The sequence below is a fragment of the Sylvia atricapilla genome, chromosome 3, assembly GCF_009819655.1.
Source record: "Sylvia atricapilla isolate bSylAtr1 chromosome 3, bSylAtr1.pri, whole genome shotgun sequence".
In the NCBI taxonomy this organism is placed as follows: domain Eukaryota; kingdom Metazoa; phylum Chordata; class Aves; order Passeriformes; family Sylviidae; genus Sylvia; species Sylvia atricapilla.
In genome coordinates, this window is record NC_089142.1 from 46,331,867 (window position 1) to 46,347,568 (window position 15,702).

At 38.6% G+C, this 15,702-nt stretch overlaps 1 protein-coding gene across 2 annotated transcripts; it reads right to left on the minus strand.

The window, feature by feature from the left end:
* Positions 1 to 445: 445 nt before the first annotated feature.
* TUBE1 (tubulin epsilon 1) lies at positions 446 to 14,636 on the minus strand. Of its 2 annotated transcripts, none has more exons than XM_066315272.1 (12): positions 14,576 to 14,636; positions 14,429 to 14,502; positions 12,623 to 12,675; positions 10,492 to 10,549; positions 9,836 to 9,951; positions 8,717 to 8,838; positions 7,252 to 7,439; positions 6,270 to 6,442; positions 5,359 to 5,499; positions 3,728 to 3,868; positions 2,796 to 2,848; positions 446 to 1,637 (listed from the first exon to the last, which is right to left on the minus strand). In XM_066315272.1, the coding sequence occupies exons 1-12, from the start codon at positions 14,598 to 14,600 to the stop codon at positions 1,561 to 1,563; spliced, it is 1,221 nt and encodes a 406-aa protein (XP_066171369.1). In that variant the 5' UTR covers positions 14,601 to 14,636; the 3' UTR covers positions 446 to 1,560. The 2 variants fall into 2 exon arrangements, with proteins under 2 accessions (XP_066171369.1, XP_066171368.1); XM_066315271.1 differs by having other exon boundaries at positions 2,674 to 2,848.
* Positions 14,637 to 15,702: the final 1,066 nt, after the last annotated feature.

Sequence of the window (15,702 nt, forward strand, 5' to 3'; positions counted from 1 at the left end):
GTAAATGTAACTGTTTTTACATGGGGAGATACATCCTTCTCAAGAATGTATCTAACACCAGCAGTGCTCAAACAAGAACTTTTAGTAACTAAGGCACAGCAAGAGAGCTTCAGACCCAGCTGTAAACAGGGTTTTGCCACAAAGACAAATAGATGCTCTAACCTATTAGGAAAAAACCTGCCCTGTAATACTTCATCTATCATTCTTCATTCTTAAATGAACCTTTTCTGCTACATATCTGCAATAGTAAAAGACACTATGCTGTTTTGAAACAGAAGTTGTCAACTTTAAACTCAGACTGCTTTTCGCAATAGATAGTCTTTCTCTAGTGTTGTGGATATAAACACTGGATGTGCAAAGGAACAAGTGGACAACTGCAGATAATAGATGCAAGACTTAAGAAAACTGCTATTTTTAGAACATTCTCTTAAAAAATGCTCTCAACAAAAGTTATCACAGTACTTTATTGAATACTTTTGGGTTTATACATTCATAATTGTGCTTGCTTACATATCCACTCCAGCTGTGCTAAAAGGACTTCAGATTTCAAGAAATCATTGTATCAATCCATTCTGATCTGTAACAGTTCACTGGCAAGAAACTGGAAATAGCTGTACATTCTATTTTGTAAAAGTTCTTACTGTAATATAAAAAGCTGCTTACCCTGATAATTATAAATATTAAAATATCTATTTTATTTGCATTCTTTCAAGGCTACAAGCATTTTTCTCCAAATGGTCATTATAACTTCATCATAAGTTTCGCTCAGAGGTATTCTGTATTATCTCATTATCAAGGGCAACTCAATATTCCAATAATTCATATTCATGAATGCTAATATTCCAACTGTAATACGTGAAACAAAATTTATTTTTTTGAATTTTCTGTTATTGCCAATTTTGGTATCAACTATGAATGCTCTAATATACCAAGTACAACATGGAAACAGGAACACTAAAATGAGGAACATAGCTTAAAGCATTCTGAAATGCTTACCACAAAGTGTAAGAAAGCAGTTCCATTAGAGACTTGCTTTCATCTTTGAGAAGACTACATGGGCTTTTCTTCTCCCTGTAGTCGCTTGTTAAAAACTAAACCTAGCAATGGTGATCCTTCTTCAAAGACCTACCTTTAGTTTACTGCTTAGTTTAAGTTGAAAGTCTGAGAAAAGAATTACATTTTTGGCTGCTACATACAACCTCTCCTTTTCTTCACAGCATAACAAGTGTGTCAATTTACTCCACAGTTAGGATTACCATCCTTACTGATATCAGCCACAATTAGGTGCCCTCAAATCTTTCTTACAGGCATGGCTTACCACTTAAAGATGACTCTTGAGGTAAGGAAGTGGTTGTGCTGATTCCACTTTGGAATTACAATAGCCAGGCATGCTGCAAGTCATTCTGGTTAACTGAAGTGGCTGGATGCTTAGAGAAAGTGCTTTTTTGTTGTTGTTTTTAAAATCAGATCTTCCTTTTTTAAACAGCTATCTTTAGCCTTGAAGGATCTATTCTAGGTCCACCTTTAGTAGCATCCAGTTCATTGTACTCTTCTATTAGGTCAGACAAAGAAGATATAGCTTCTGAAAAACAGCTTTGCTCCATCCCATCTATTTGCAGGTAATGGTGAAGGTGAGCCTAAGAGAATAAAAAACCATTAAGCGTTATCCTTTTCTTGGTATTTTATTGCTTTGGCTCAGTAAATACCATTTAGCCTGTACTGAAGGGGGGAGTGCAAGCACTGTCAAAACAGCACTTAGAGACTTATATCATGACATCCCTTGTTTAAACACTTGGCAACTTTGGTAACAATTCCCTAGTGAATCTCAGTGGATATTACTGAATTCTTAAACACCTGTCTTTTCCTACTGTCTTCTTGGGTACACCTGAGCTGCTGTGGATTGGGTTTACATGGCAGGGTTCGGGCTGCAGGGGTGGCTTTTGTGAGAAGATAACAGGAGTTGCCTCCATGCTGAACAGAACCATCCCAGCCAACTCCAGTGTGGACCTGCCACTGGCCACAGCTGAGCCCATTACTGATGCTGGTAATGCCTGTGATAACATATTTATTGAGGAGTAAAAATGCTGCATAACAGCTGTGAGAGAGAAGACTCCAGAAAATGTGAGAGAAATAGCCCTGCAGACACTAAGATCAGCCAAGAAGGAACAGAAGTGGAGTTCTGAGGCTGGGGGGAAGGCAGTGGAGTGGGGGTGAAGGCGTTTTCAGTTTTGTTTCTTGCTATCCTACTCTGCTATTACTGGCAATAAATTAAATTAATTTTCCAAATGCCATGTCTGTTTAGCCCATGACAATAACTGGTGGGTGTTCTCCTTGTCTTTATCTTGACCCACAAGTTTTTCATTGTACTTTTCTCCTTTCCTGCTGAGGAAGCAAAGTGAGAGAAAGCTTTGGTGGACTCCAAGGTTTAAATTAGATATTAGGAAGAAATTCTTTACTGTGCACTTGAACAGGTCGCCAGAGAACCTGTGGATGTTCTATCCCTGGAAGTCTTCTTGGCCATGTTGGATAAGGCTTTGAGTCACCTGGTCACACAAATAAAACCCTTGGGCTGTTAATTATAAACAGTCCCTTCACGACACCAAGATCTGCGTTTCAATAGCGCAAGATGCTAATGATTAGTGACTATGGATTTTATAATGATGAAAGTTGCACCTTTTTCTTGTAGAGCTTCATAAATCTGTCTTTGAGCTCAATGAAAGTTGGTTTTACACAGGTGTTGTTTGCTAAAGCCAGAAGAGAATGGGAATGGCCCACAGGAGGTACTGAACACAAACCAGTTTTCCAGCCCTCTTGATTCCAGGAGACAAAGTGCAGAGAAGGCTTCAACCTGTGATATAAAAATTTAGTTACCTAAGGAATATAAAAACCACAAAAGCTAACTACTAACAGTTTCAACTAACAGTCTGAAAAGGTAAACGTTTAAGTGCTCAGGATTAAGGAGGACAATTATAACTGTCACTGTGAATAAGATACTTTAGACTTCAGGCTAAACCATTGTGTCTCTATGCTAAATTTAAATTGCAAACATGAATTGTATTTTGTTAATTTAATGCACCAGGATTTGGAAAGTGAAGTTACAAGTACCTGCTTCTATAAAAGGGATTGGAAGCACTCTGAGATTTAGTAAAGGGGCAGATTAATACCATATGGGGGCAATCAGTCTACCTGTAGTTTTGAAATAAGTAAAATACTTTGGATTCTCAGAAATTTTCCCCATGCATGTCTGCCTATAAATTCCATTTTGCCTGCCTTTCCTGTTACATCTATGTAGCTCAATAGTGTTCAAGGTAGAAAATGGGTGCTAACAACACAGAGTTGTTAAAATAAAGATGATTTCCTATCTACATGAAAGTAACCATGGAAAGAGAGGGGCCTTCTCTTCAGCAAAAACAAACTTCTACTACAGAACTCATTACTCCAACATGCTTTGCTATTGGGAAACCCCTGGAAGCCTGGACTTTGCTTTTTTTGCAATTTGGAGAAAGAGAGGAGTAGCACCTCTTTTTATCTGGAAATCCAGGAATAATATGACTTATTTTTACTCATTACAAAAGTTAATTATGTTTTCTTCCCTTCTAAAATTAAGAAAAGGAGGTTGGAGTAAACTGATTTGGTATTGAAACAGTTCAAATGAAAAGCTGGAATGCTCTGGACAAGTGCCAGTTTCTGTACAAAGCCCATGACCGCTGTGTGTGGTATTACAAACCTTTCAATATTTCTGCGCAGGTCTGAAACCTGCACGTTTCCTCGAACAAGGAGGGCACAGGCGAGGTAGAGGCTGTGCTTCGGATCTGCTTGAATGAGCTGATGATCTCTGCTAAATGCATCTGAGAACATCTGATCCAGCCTGGGTGAAAACAAAATAGTGACCTTCTCTTACTCAAGTAGGACACAAAAGTTCTTCAGAATGCCCACCTTCAGTTTACAAGTTCATAAAATTCTGGATGTACATTTACCAGGACCATAAATGATGGGAAAGATTCAAACCTTTATATGTACACATGTTGGCATTAGAAGTTTTTAAAAACACACTGAATCCACTTTTTCTTCACCCTCAAGTTACAAGCCACAGTTGAGTCAGAGAAGTTGCCTTTATAAAGGCAATTTCAGGCAAATGTTTACGAAGTCTCAAAATTATGTAAAAGAATTTAACTACTTGGTGTTCTGGTTATGTGGCAATTTGAGTGGACAATCTCACTGGGATTGATCTGATAAGGAATATCAAAGTGCTGCTGAGCCCTACAGAACTGATTATCTGCCTGTTACACTTCATTATTTAAAAGGATCAGTGAGTCATAGAACTGTATTAATTTTGATTAATGATTTGGGAAAAATCAGGCTTTACATACTTGTCTAGTCTACTTGTTCTAATTTTATCACACATGACTGCTTTAAATGATGACACTGCAGATCATATAATATTTCTCTCTTCACTTCCTTAACCAAGTTTCACTGTACTGTGGGATACCACAACATCTAAGCTATTATTTTCATTTGTTTTAAATGCTGTATATACATAAGGGTTTTTTTTCTGAAATCACCTCTGCCATAATCTCCCTATGACAAAAAAAAAAAGGAGACAAAAATATTACTGTTCTCACTTCATTCTGAAACATCTTTGACTGACCACCTCCTCATAGTCTGCTACCTTTCCCCCAGCCCTGTACTGTCTCCTTGAGGTATGTTTTCAACAGATCTGACTGTCACAACTTGCTATTGGAAAATAAGTGTGGTCTGCCCTCTTCTTCACTTTGCATACCTCCCTCCATCACTTACCCTTATTGTCTCTATCACTATTTGGGCCTCTTGCTGACTGAACATAATCCACCAAACCCAGTAAAATTTATTTTAACTGCTAATTTTTCTGCTATGTCAGAGGGATAAGTATCTCACAAAATTTGACATGTCAGCTTCTCATTACAATAAGATGTTAAATAGGCTCACTGCACTCACTGCATCTCCAGACTGAAGTAAGATGCTCTTACTTCCTCAAAGAGCCTCGTTAATCCCTTGTTCATCTTTAAAGTATTTTGTCAGTCAAGTGCAAACTGTTACTCAAAAGAACTTGTGGTGCTGGTTCTAAGTAATACATTTTCCCAATAGAAACACTTCCAGCAGAGATTAAAAGGATGTCAAGTTTACTGGCTCAACCATTACAGGGAAAAGGGACAACAGATGTTCCATAAATCAGCAGGATGAATTTGAAAATGTGGCAGACATTCAAGTTTTAGACCTTCCACCCTTAGCTTTGCTACAGAATGGAATTTTTAAATGAAAACTACGGAAAAATCAGAAATTAAGCTTTAAATGTGAAATTCCAATAATATTTTTTCTTACCTTCTAGAAGGAACATTAACATCTGCCAGTGTATACAGAGGAGTCAAGCTTGAAACCAAATAATGAAGTCGAGGAAATGGAACCAAATTCATGCTGATTTCATTAAGATCCATGTTTAGGGAACCTTCAAATCTAGCAGAGCTGAAAAATTAACAAACTGTTATGAAATTGCTACAAACGAAGTAAATCATTTCTATAAGGTAAACTTCCATTAAATCCTATTTTTCAGCTGCTCTATACAATAAAACTGTAAAACAACACAGCATTCAAGCAAGTGTTCAAGTATAATTACAAAACTTTCACATCTGGCAGTAACAGTGCTATGTCTTATTTACTTAAACTTCCCATTAAAGAACAATAAGTTACCAAGAATGATTCTTTGTTTCCCAATTGTGGTCTTTAGCACTGATTTATTATCATTAATAATGCTTAATGCTGGCTAATACCAGCTGGCATTAATATCACTTTTACTAAACAGGCTATAATGAAACAAATGTGACTTCACATTTGCGACAAGCTGTTTAAAAGAAAAACAGGCCAATAATCCAGAAGTATATTTCTTGTAGCAATAAACAGTTTATGAGCAAAAATTATCTGACAATATTTATAAAACAATACAACTGGCCTAGAAAGGCAAACCTTTGTGGGCTCCATTAGGCACTAGTGGAAGACAATATCCTTCTGCCTATAAACATACTTCAGTTTTAAGACTATCACGGCTAAAGCAACAGCACTACACTCTGAATACTTCCAAATACTTTAGCATTTAGTAACCAATTCTTAAAAAGAAAAGACTCATATCTAATGAAAACCAATTGATATAACTCAAGTTGAGGCAGCCCTGCATATTTACAGCACACATCACCTCCAGCAATCCTATTTTGTTACAGAAGAATAACCTGTAACTTTACCTTGTCAGGTTCAGCAGCAAGTTGGCTACGATGTTATTCATTGCATCAAATGGCTTCTCTAGGGTTTTGGCACTGCCTGCACTTGATGTTACCAAGCTGTTTTGCTTCACAGTTGATCCTAACTTCCCAGAATTGATCATCTGATGGATTTTATTAACTATCTCAAACAGAGACTTTGAGAGAGAAGAAAAACAAGCACAGAAGTAGTTTTGAGTATAGAACTTTGAAATTCAGTACTGCACTTTTCCATTTCTAATAATCTTGAAAGCTCAGACATTGTACTGTTAGCTTAAAGATTATACTTTTGATACATCTAAGTCAAACTTTTGAGCAATTCCAGTTGATTGAAACGTTTCTAAAAGTCTGTGCCTTACATATCACAAATATATGCACAGCTTGAGTCAGAAGTTCGAATTTTATTCAACTATTCAAAATCCTTATGAAAATTTAAAATGCAGTTTTAGATGATAACACCTGTGAAGCAAAAAATATAATCTCCAACTAAATTTCAATTTCTCTTGCTTTTTTCATAAGCAAATAGCAAGACAGTCACTGAAGGCAGATTCAAATGAGTCTAGCACTTTGCAAGGTCAGGTGCATCTATGCTGCCCATATCACTAATCAGCCTGGTTAAGTTGGAATCTGGAGACATCAGAGGTCCTTGCAAGATCCTACTAATAATATGCACAAATTGATTGCTAAAAGAATAGAAGACACTCTATCTCAGTGAATAGAAGCTTTTTTACTGTTTATCTTGAAATAGACATAAAAAAATCACTCTACCTTACTTTGAAGGAGCAGAACAACTTTTAAGTGATACCCATGTTCATTTCAAAAGCTTGCAAGTGACTCAGAAATTCAATTATTACTTTAAAAAGTGAAATTATGCTTTTGGAGATTTAGTATGCAAATCAGAACTGAAAAGGAAGAGACACTTCCACTGTCTAATAAAAAAATTACAAAACAGAATATGGTTTCTTACTTCATTCTCTATTGGTAGTACACAGTCTGCATGTTCATTAAGCTCCTTCATAGCCAGAACACTGTTATATGGAGAAGTAACAACATCATCTTCACCAGAGGGATAAACTGAAGTAACAAATCTATATACTTCTGGGAATTCCTCCTCAAGCAAATTTAGTACAAAAGTTCCAAGACCAGATCCTGTCCCTAATTATGAATGAAGACAGAATGAGACAGAATTAGAGCCACATTATCTTAGGCTCTAAGACTCATGTAGGAGATATATAACTTTTCAATTATATATGTTAATAAATATTTTCTGAAGCATTTGGTTGACAGTAGAGGCTACTCAAATGCAGGATGGCTTTTCCCACACAGGAAAATAATTAAGTAATAAAATTATTTCCCATAGTATGTCAGTCAGGATTAAGTATACATTCTCAAAAATTTCTGTAAACCATAAAATCCTATTATGTAACAAACATTTTTCTGACCTAGTCTTTCTACTTCTTATTTTCAATTCTTTTATTTGAATTGTGAAACACAACATTTGTTTAAAAGCATTGACTGGCCCCAAACAATACTATTTTCCTTTTAGGGTTTCCTTATGAAATTTTCCCATTCTTCAGTAAAAACAGAACTGCCCCTTCCCCCTGGCACACAGGCTTTTTTCCTCATTAACACTAAGCACACAGCCCAGAGTTCAAAACAGAGAACTGAACTGTGGTCTTTTTCTGAATATTCAGCTACGTTCTCAGTGGCAGACAATTTAATCTACAAACAAGACAGCAGTTTTCACAATAACAGAAACAGTACCTGCAGGGTCTCTGAAATTATGCAAATGGCCATAAAAAAGGCCTTTGACAAAATCCTTGCTTCATATTTGGAGTTATTTTCCGTGCCTTTTTCCACATCATAACCAGCTGTAATATATGCTACTCTCAGGTTTCTGGGGTAGGAAGGCTTAATGTTAATGCAATAATGACAAAATTGTCACATTTTGGCTTATTAACAAAGTAACTAGATTGGATTCAAGAGAATTATGTGAAAGGAAAACAGAAAAATAAAGTTTTTTTTAAAGTTAAGCAACTTTAGAAGTCTCCTTCAAAGCCTTTTAGAAAACTCTTTCCTCACAGTTAAAACCAACTTGATTATGACAATGCTATCTGTGTTCAGAGGTCACCAACCCTTCCTCTGATCAGTAATACCTCAGTGCTTGTCTTTGGTACCTGTCTTGAACTACTCACTGCCTCATCTTTAGAATTTTAGCTGGATTTTTGTTTTGGGTAGCACATTAAATCTCCTCAATGCTCTTACAAAACATGTGATAATTACAGGTCCACTTAACTGTACAATGTTAATTTTTGAAATCTGCATTCTGAACGATGTAGATTATTATATTGATTTTCTTTTCGAGATCCATGTATTTCCCTTTTTTCATCTGTGGCTACTGCAATCATACTTCCCATAAAAAGATTACTTACCACCTCCCATGGAATGAATTATAAAGAAACACTGTAGACAGTCACAATGTTCAGCAGTTTTCCTCAGCTTTTCCACTATGTTTTCCCGGTACTGACAGCCATATATCTTATGACCTACAGCCCTGAGGATATGAAAAGTACATTAAAACCCCTCCCAAAAATCAAACTTTAAAATGTCATAGGAGTTAAAGTTAAAAATTCCGAGTTCAGAGCCCAAAGCTGGGTGCAACACCTCATCTGTGAGAGTTTCTAAGTTGTGACTACATACGAGCACATGGGAGTCAGGACATGGTTTTACCTCGGAAGATGCAAACAGCTCTGAGTTCACAATTTTGGAATATGCACTTATTATTCTGTACTGAAAAGGAAATAAACTCTCACACTGCATGATTCAATTGTAGTAATGAAAGCTACATAGTCCTTAACAATAAAGATATCCTTATGTAATAAGTGTACAGATCATCTTTTGAGTACTATGCAAATCAGTTGCTACTAGTAACAGAAAGCCCCCAAACAGCTCATTTTCAACACACTTGTCTGCTAGATGGTAAAGACTTTTACTCCCCCTATTGCACTCTCTTTTGGTACATTTGCTGATGATTTGTTTTCCAGTCTGTAGTGCACTGAATATTATTAGAGCACCTTAAGGTCTCTGTGAAAACTTGGAATTCATTATGTTAATCAATCTTTTTCTGAAATTCTCTTTTGGTAACATAGTTTATATGCACAAAGCCAGACTCTGTGGTGCTTAGAAATCAGAAGTACATTTGTTCATATATTGCATTTCCACAGTAGCTGCACAGTCTCAAACTAGATTATGGCTTTGACTAAGCAATGAAAGCAGCTGAATGCCAAAGAAACAAAAATAAAAAGCATGTTCTTTTGTAAAGAAAATCAAAAAGAAGGAGAAAAAAAAGAGACAAACTGATACATCAGCAGAATTATTCTTCTGTAAGAGCCTTTTCAAAGCCCTCCTCCAGGCAACAGTGACTCCAAGTTTGCTGGTAAAATGCTGCAGCTCTCCAGGTGCAGAACAACGCAGAGAGCTATGGTTATCATTCCCCCTTTCAAATGCCATCTAATTAGCTGCTAAGAAATGCGTTCTAAAGAGGTTCTCACCAGTTGTTTCCTGAACCAGAAACATCTGTGATAAGCTGCTTGCTATCAAACACATCCCTCAATGGTCCCTGTAGAATTTCATTTACCACGCCCTCCTCCATGTCAATCAACAGTGCCTTTGAGAATGGAAAGAATTTAAATTCAGTCAGTAAGCAAAACACCCTTGAAACAATCACACAAAGAAATATGAAATTATTTACAATACAAAAGGAATTCTGTTTCTACTCTGCTCCAGAGAAACCTTTCCCCCCCCCGCAAGCTGTTAACTAGGACATCAACTTAGATTCACCCTAGCTGATTTGCTAGAAGTTGTTTGATAGGGCTGCATTGAATTTTGTTAAAATTTTATAATGTTTTGTCCCACTACTTAAGAATAAAAAAAAAAGAAATGTTTTAAGTTTCCTTGCTTCTTAATCATTTAAAGTGGCTCAATCAATCCTTAGTTAATAATATCTGCAATAATTTTATTAAAATTCCAATATAAATAAAACTGCAGCAAACTGTATTACTGCATTAATAAAAGATAATATTAGAAATTTTACTATTCAAAGCGGTATTTAAACCTGTATGTAATTTTAAACACTTCAGGAGAATACTCAAACAGTTGGACATAAATATTCAATGTAAAAAAAAGTGACCTTTATAGACTGCCTTACTCGTGCTTTTAAAGAGCAGATTTTTCCTTTGTAAATATCAGGACCATTATCACCACTTCTGGAAAAAAAATAGAACAGAAGAATCTAAGATCAGATTCATAGCATAAAATATATACTACAATAAAATTTTATCGCTGATATTTTGTGTTTGGAGGACTATGACAATGCAAACAAACAGAAACACCCTGAACATGATCCTAAGACCTCATAATTCCTGAAAGTAATACATCAGGACACCACCTCAATCAGAATTATCCTAAACATTACTTCAAGAAGCTGAAAGATAAGCATAAAGGTTTACTCTCAGATACAGCCTCTGCTCTGTAGCAATTCTACAAGCATTGCCAAAACTGGAAACTATTATCTTTTATCTGCACGTGATATGTGTATCCACATCAAACTATGAGAAGAAGTTCCCCATGAGTTTTTCAGTGAGAGTAGTACAACACTGTGCTTGTGCTCGAGGTGTGAAAGTTCTGTAATTGCATCAGCACAGTGCTATGCTTGACTTATTCTGCTTATTATGATTTACCAGAAATCCTGCTGGGTTGACATAGCTAAATCTTTCTGCTTTCCCAGGACTGGTTGCATTGAGCCTACATATATAATTATGTAACAATCACACCTTTTCCCACTCAAATGATGAGACGCTATGGTCTGGCTAAACCATATTCAGCACACGGGAAAAGAAAAGGCAGGCATGCTGGAAGACTGATCTTATTTTCTTTTCCATTATTTACCTAATCTGGGAGCTGGCCAAGAATGTAATGGCCTTAGACCATTCTACATTCAACCACCATTATATTCACAAAACATCAGCTAAAATTCACTACAGCACCAACGAGTCCCATCAGGAACAAGGGAAAAGAGTACAGGGCTGCACTGGATTGCTCAATAATTTTCCAACTTCTTACCCACAGATGATCTCTAGACACTTATCATTAGGTGAGCAGCTCACAGCAGCCTCTAATACTCATGTGATTCCTCTAGCCTACACATCTGCAGGAGTACACTATAGCACCAGTAAATACACCTAGGGAATTTCTCTTCAGGGACTAACAAAATTCAAAGAGGAAATATAACCAACCTCAGAACAACATTTCATTTTCTTAGTCTTAGCTTTGTCATCTTTCATGCCCTTGATCATTTGGACTCAATTGCTGAAAGAAAATCCCAACATTTCTATAACCATGGGATGGTTTGGGTTGGAAGGGATCTTAAAGATCACCCAGTTCCAGCCCCCCTGCCATGGGTGGAGACATGTTACACTAGACCAGGTTGCTCTGAAAGAAATCAGATGTTTCTGTTGCAGCCAACCCGTCAATTACAAATTTGTTTCTCTACATGCCAGATGAAACCACCAGACATTTTTAAAGGTCAAATTTTCTTGGTGAAAAAAAAACTATTCTTGGAAATACCCATATGGAATGACAATAATAAACTTCAATACATTGCAATATTCTTTCAAAGAGGTATAATTTGAGACAAAGCAATTTGGATTTCAATGCTGTTCCAGTAAAAATCACATTGCTGTACTGCAACTTTTTTATATAATGGAAGGAAACAGAGGTTGGTCAAATTTTTTTTATTACTTAAAATGCAACAGGCTGTCCCAATACACATTTTCTTCTTGCAAACTGCAAGGATTTTTGTAACTGGATAGATAAGAGATGACTGAATGGTTTTAAGGTATGAATTGGTTAACTTATAAAAAACAATTATAGACACTGCATAACAAAATAGTCAGAAAAAACTGAAAAAAATTTAAGTCTGATTTATCTATCTTATATACAATTCCTCTTTCAACTCCTCAAGAAATGTGGCACAGTTGGTATTCAGAGGGCACACAATCTGATTGTTATCTGCAGTGGCAAAAGCTATCAGATCCTGACTGTCCACATTTGGCACAAAAGGAAAACAAACCCACACACTTTCAACACATTTAACTACTGAAGTATATATAGATAAAATGGAAATGCAAAGACAAGGTTTTGAGGAGAATACAAAAAAGTAAAATCTTTTTCTAGCACAAGCTAAATGTGACTTAAAGAAAACTGTAACAGGTTAAAAGAAGATACTACAAAGCATTGATCTATCATGTAAACTCATTAACTGCTTGATAAAAACTTACCTTGTATCTACGTTCCTAAAGAAACTGCTTAAGGCTTCATCATAAATTCCCTTCTAAAAGGAAATGATATGAAATTATGTGCAATGTCAAAAATTCTCAGTGCTTTTTCATGGAATAATTTAGGTTGGAAGGGACCTCTGAAGGACACCTGTCAAACCTCACCACTTGAAACATCTCTGTTGAACCCAGCTAGTTGTAGTCAGCTCTAAAAAGAATATTTCATTGAAAAATCAGCTTGTTATTAAAAATTGAGAGGAGAATGTAACTAGGGAATTAATTTTTCAGCACAAGATTAAACAACTGTAATAGTTTTCTGAAGACCCCAATGTAATTATTAAATTGAAGAGCTGCTCTTCAGCTGACTCAGCTCATCACTGATACAACTCTCAGTTGATCATGGGTTCCATGCCTGTGATACCAATGCCCACAGAGTTCCGCAAAAAGGACAGCACAATCACATGGATTTCTGAACTCCTTGCCAAGGGATAGCATGGCAATTACTTACCCCAACATAAAGCTAAAGAGATCTGACAAGTTTAAATACCTTAAGTGCTTTACAGTCACAGCAAGAAGTGTGTTTTTGTTCAGGGTACTCAGCACAACCCTACGTCCTCCTCGTGTTGCTATTTTCGTCAATAAAACTCTACAGCAAGTCATGGCATGAGCTAACATGGAAAACAATGGTGGGCTTTGGGGGTGTCCTCTTTTGCTTTACTGCCAGCAGCAAAGCACCAGAACTGAACAGCCCTTACTGTGTTGTTAACTGCCTCAGACCTGCTAATGCCTGGCTGCAGGGAGACACTGAGCTTTTCAGGGAGGAAATGCTGGAGAAAAATGACCAGAATTAGTGATCACAGAATATTCTGAGTTGGAAGGGACCCAGAAGGAACACAAGAGTCTTAGCCTTTCAAAGGACACCCCAAGAGTCACCATGTGCCTGAGAGTGTTGTCCAAATGCTTCTTGAGCTCTGACAGGCTTGGTGCTGGGGAGTCTGCTCCAGTGCCCAACCACCCTCTGGGTGAAAAACCTTTTCCTAATATATAACTTAAATGCTCCCTGACACAACTTCAGGCCATTCATTCATGTCCTGTCACTGGTCACGACAGAGAAGACACTGTCTGCCCTCCTCTTCCCCTCACGAGAACGTGGCAGACTGCAAATGACCCTCAGTCTCTTCTGCAGGCTGAATAGACCAAGTGACCTCAGCTGCTCCTCACATGGCTTCACCTCAAGACCCTTCACTATCCTCATGGCCCATCTTTGGACGGTCTCTAACAGCTTAATGTGCTTTTTTATATTGCGGCACCCCAAACTGCCCCCAGAACTCGAGGTGAGGCCGCCCCATTCCAGAATAGAGCGGGACAATCCTCACCTTTGCCCGGCTGGTGATGCTGTGCTTGATGCCCCCCACGACACGCTTGGCCCTCCTGGCTGCCAGGGCACTGCTGGCTCATGTTTAACTTGCCATCCAGGACCTCCAGGTCCCTTTCCATGGCGCTGCTTCCCAGCATCTCATTCCCCAGTCTGTCCTACATCCAGCGTGGTCCCATCCCAGGTGCAGGGTGCGCCAACCCCCGTTAAACTTCACACGGCTGGTGACTGCCCACCCTCCGATCTAACAAGGTCTCCTGACAGCTAACCTTACCTTCTGTTTTCATGCTTAGTGAAACGGCACAAGCCGCTGGGGGCGGTTGCGCTCACAGTGAAGCGCCCTCGGTTTACCGAACACACCCAGCGCCCCGCAGCCACAGCGACCATCCCGGAAGCAGCGAGGGCGGCTCGCCCCGGGCCAGCGGCGCCCTTACCTTGTTGACGGCGGCGTGTTCCCGCAGCGCCAGGTCCCAGAAGCGGCATCCCACCTGGTTCCCGCACTGCCCCACTGCAAAGGGGAGACACGCGGCTCAGGCACGGGGAGAGGGCAGCGGGAGCTCTGGGCGCTACGGCCCCCTTACCCTGCACCACCACCGACTGGGTCATGGCAGAACCGGCGGCGCACTCCTGTTTCGAAGCCGGCGCCCGGAAGCCGCCCCCCTGAGTTCCTGCGGTGGAACGTCCCAACCGTTGCCGGCGCTGCGGGCGCTCGCCGCCTGCCCGCCGCGGTGGAACGTGCCATTAGGGAGCGGGAGGAGAGGGGGGACAGCACGGCGGGGTAGTGAGGTTTTCACACCCTCGGTGAGTCTGGGGGGGACCGGAGAGGGGCTGCAGGACGCCTGCCAAAGACCTAAAATAAAGTCTCTGTACGGGAGAACAGAAGTATTTCAATACGCTGTAGTTTATTATCCTTGACGCCTAAAAATGGTGCGGTGCAGAAGCTTTATTTTCCCCAAATACGTAATTCAGGGAAATGGTGTGAAATGTTCGAAACGGTATGGAAATACAAATTAAAAATTAAATGAAAAAATGGCCACTTGGAAATGCTGTAACGTACCCTCCCACCACATCTGCACATTAAGCTCAGTTTCGTATAGCGCATGTAATTGTCCACAGTGAAAAGCCGAGCAGTGCAGAGATGTGTTGTCTCAGCATGGGAAGACTCGTCCGAACACAGCTCGGCTGCAAAATCACAGAATGGTTTAGGTTGGAAAAGACCTTTAAGACCATCAATCCAGCTGTTAATCCAGCACTGCCCAGTCCGGGACTAAACCGGCAAAGAATGTGGGACATGCAAAGCTTGCAGAAAGCTGTCTGCTGACACAGATGGCATTTCTGCTTCCTGTGGGAGGAAAAAAGCACTTCCATGCGACCCAGTCCATTAGGTTTTATGGCTAAGGCCTTCCAACAAAATACTCTTTTTTCAAATTGATTATTTGTAATGCTGGTGTACAAAAATTTTTTGTTAAATAAAAGTTTTAATTCTTTATTTGCTCCTAGACATGATCTGGTATCCTGTAGAGATTAAGTGTAGGCCTAGAGTTAAAATAAAGTTATAGTTAATGACAATTTAGAAAAAACTTCCCTGGAAAGATTATGTATGTTTTGCAGCAAATAAAATATTGTACAATACAATATAAGAATGCATTATATACAAGATATAGATACACAGATTAAATTCATAAAACTTAATTGAAATCATATTGTT

Bases quoted from the DNA above. Each gene is read 5' to 3' on its own strand.
- TUBE1 (XM_066315271.1), bottom strand. From the start codon at position 14,600: ATGACCCAGTCGGTGGTGGTGCAGG. The intron at 8,839-9,835 runs GTGAGAACCTCT...TCATATCCTCAG, and splicing joins TCTGGTTCAGGAAACAACTG to GGCTGTAGGTCATAAGATAT. The intron at 5,500-6,269 runs GTAAAGTTACAG...TTAATTTTTCAG, and splicing joins TTGCTGCTGAACCTGACAAG to CTCTGCTAGATTTGAAGGTT.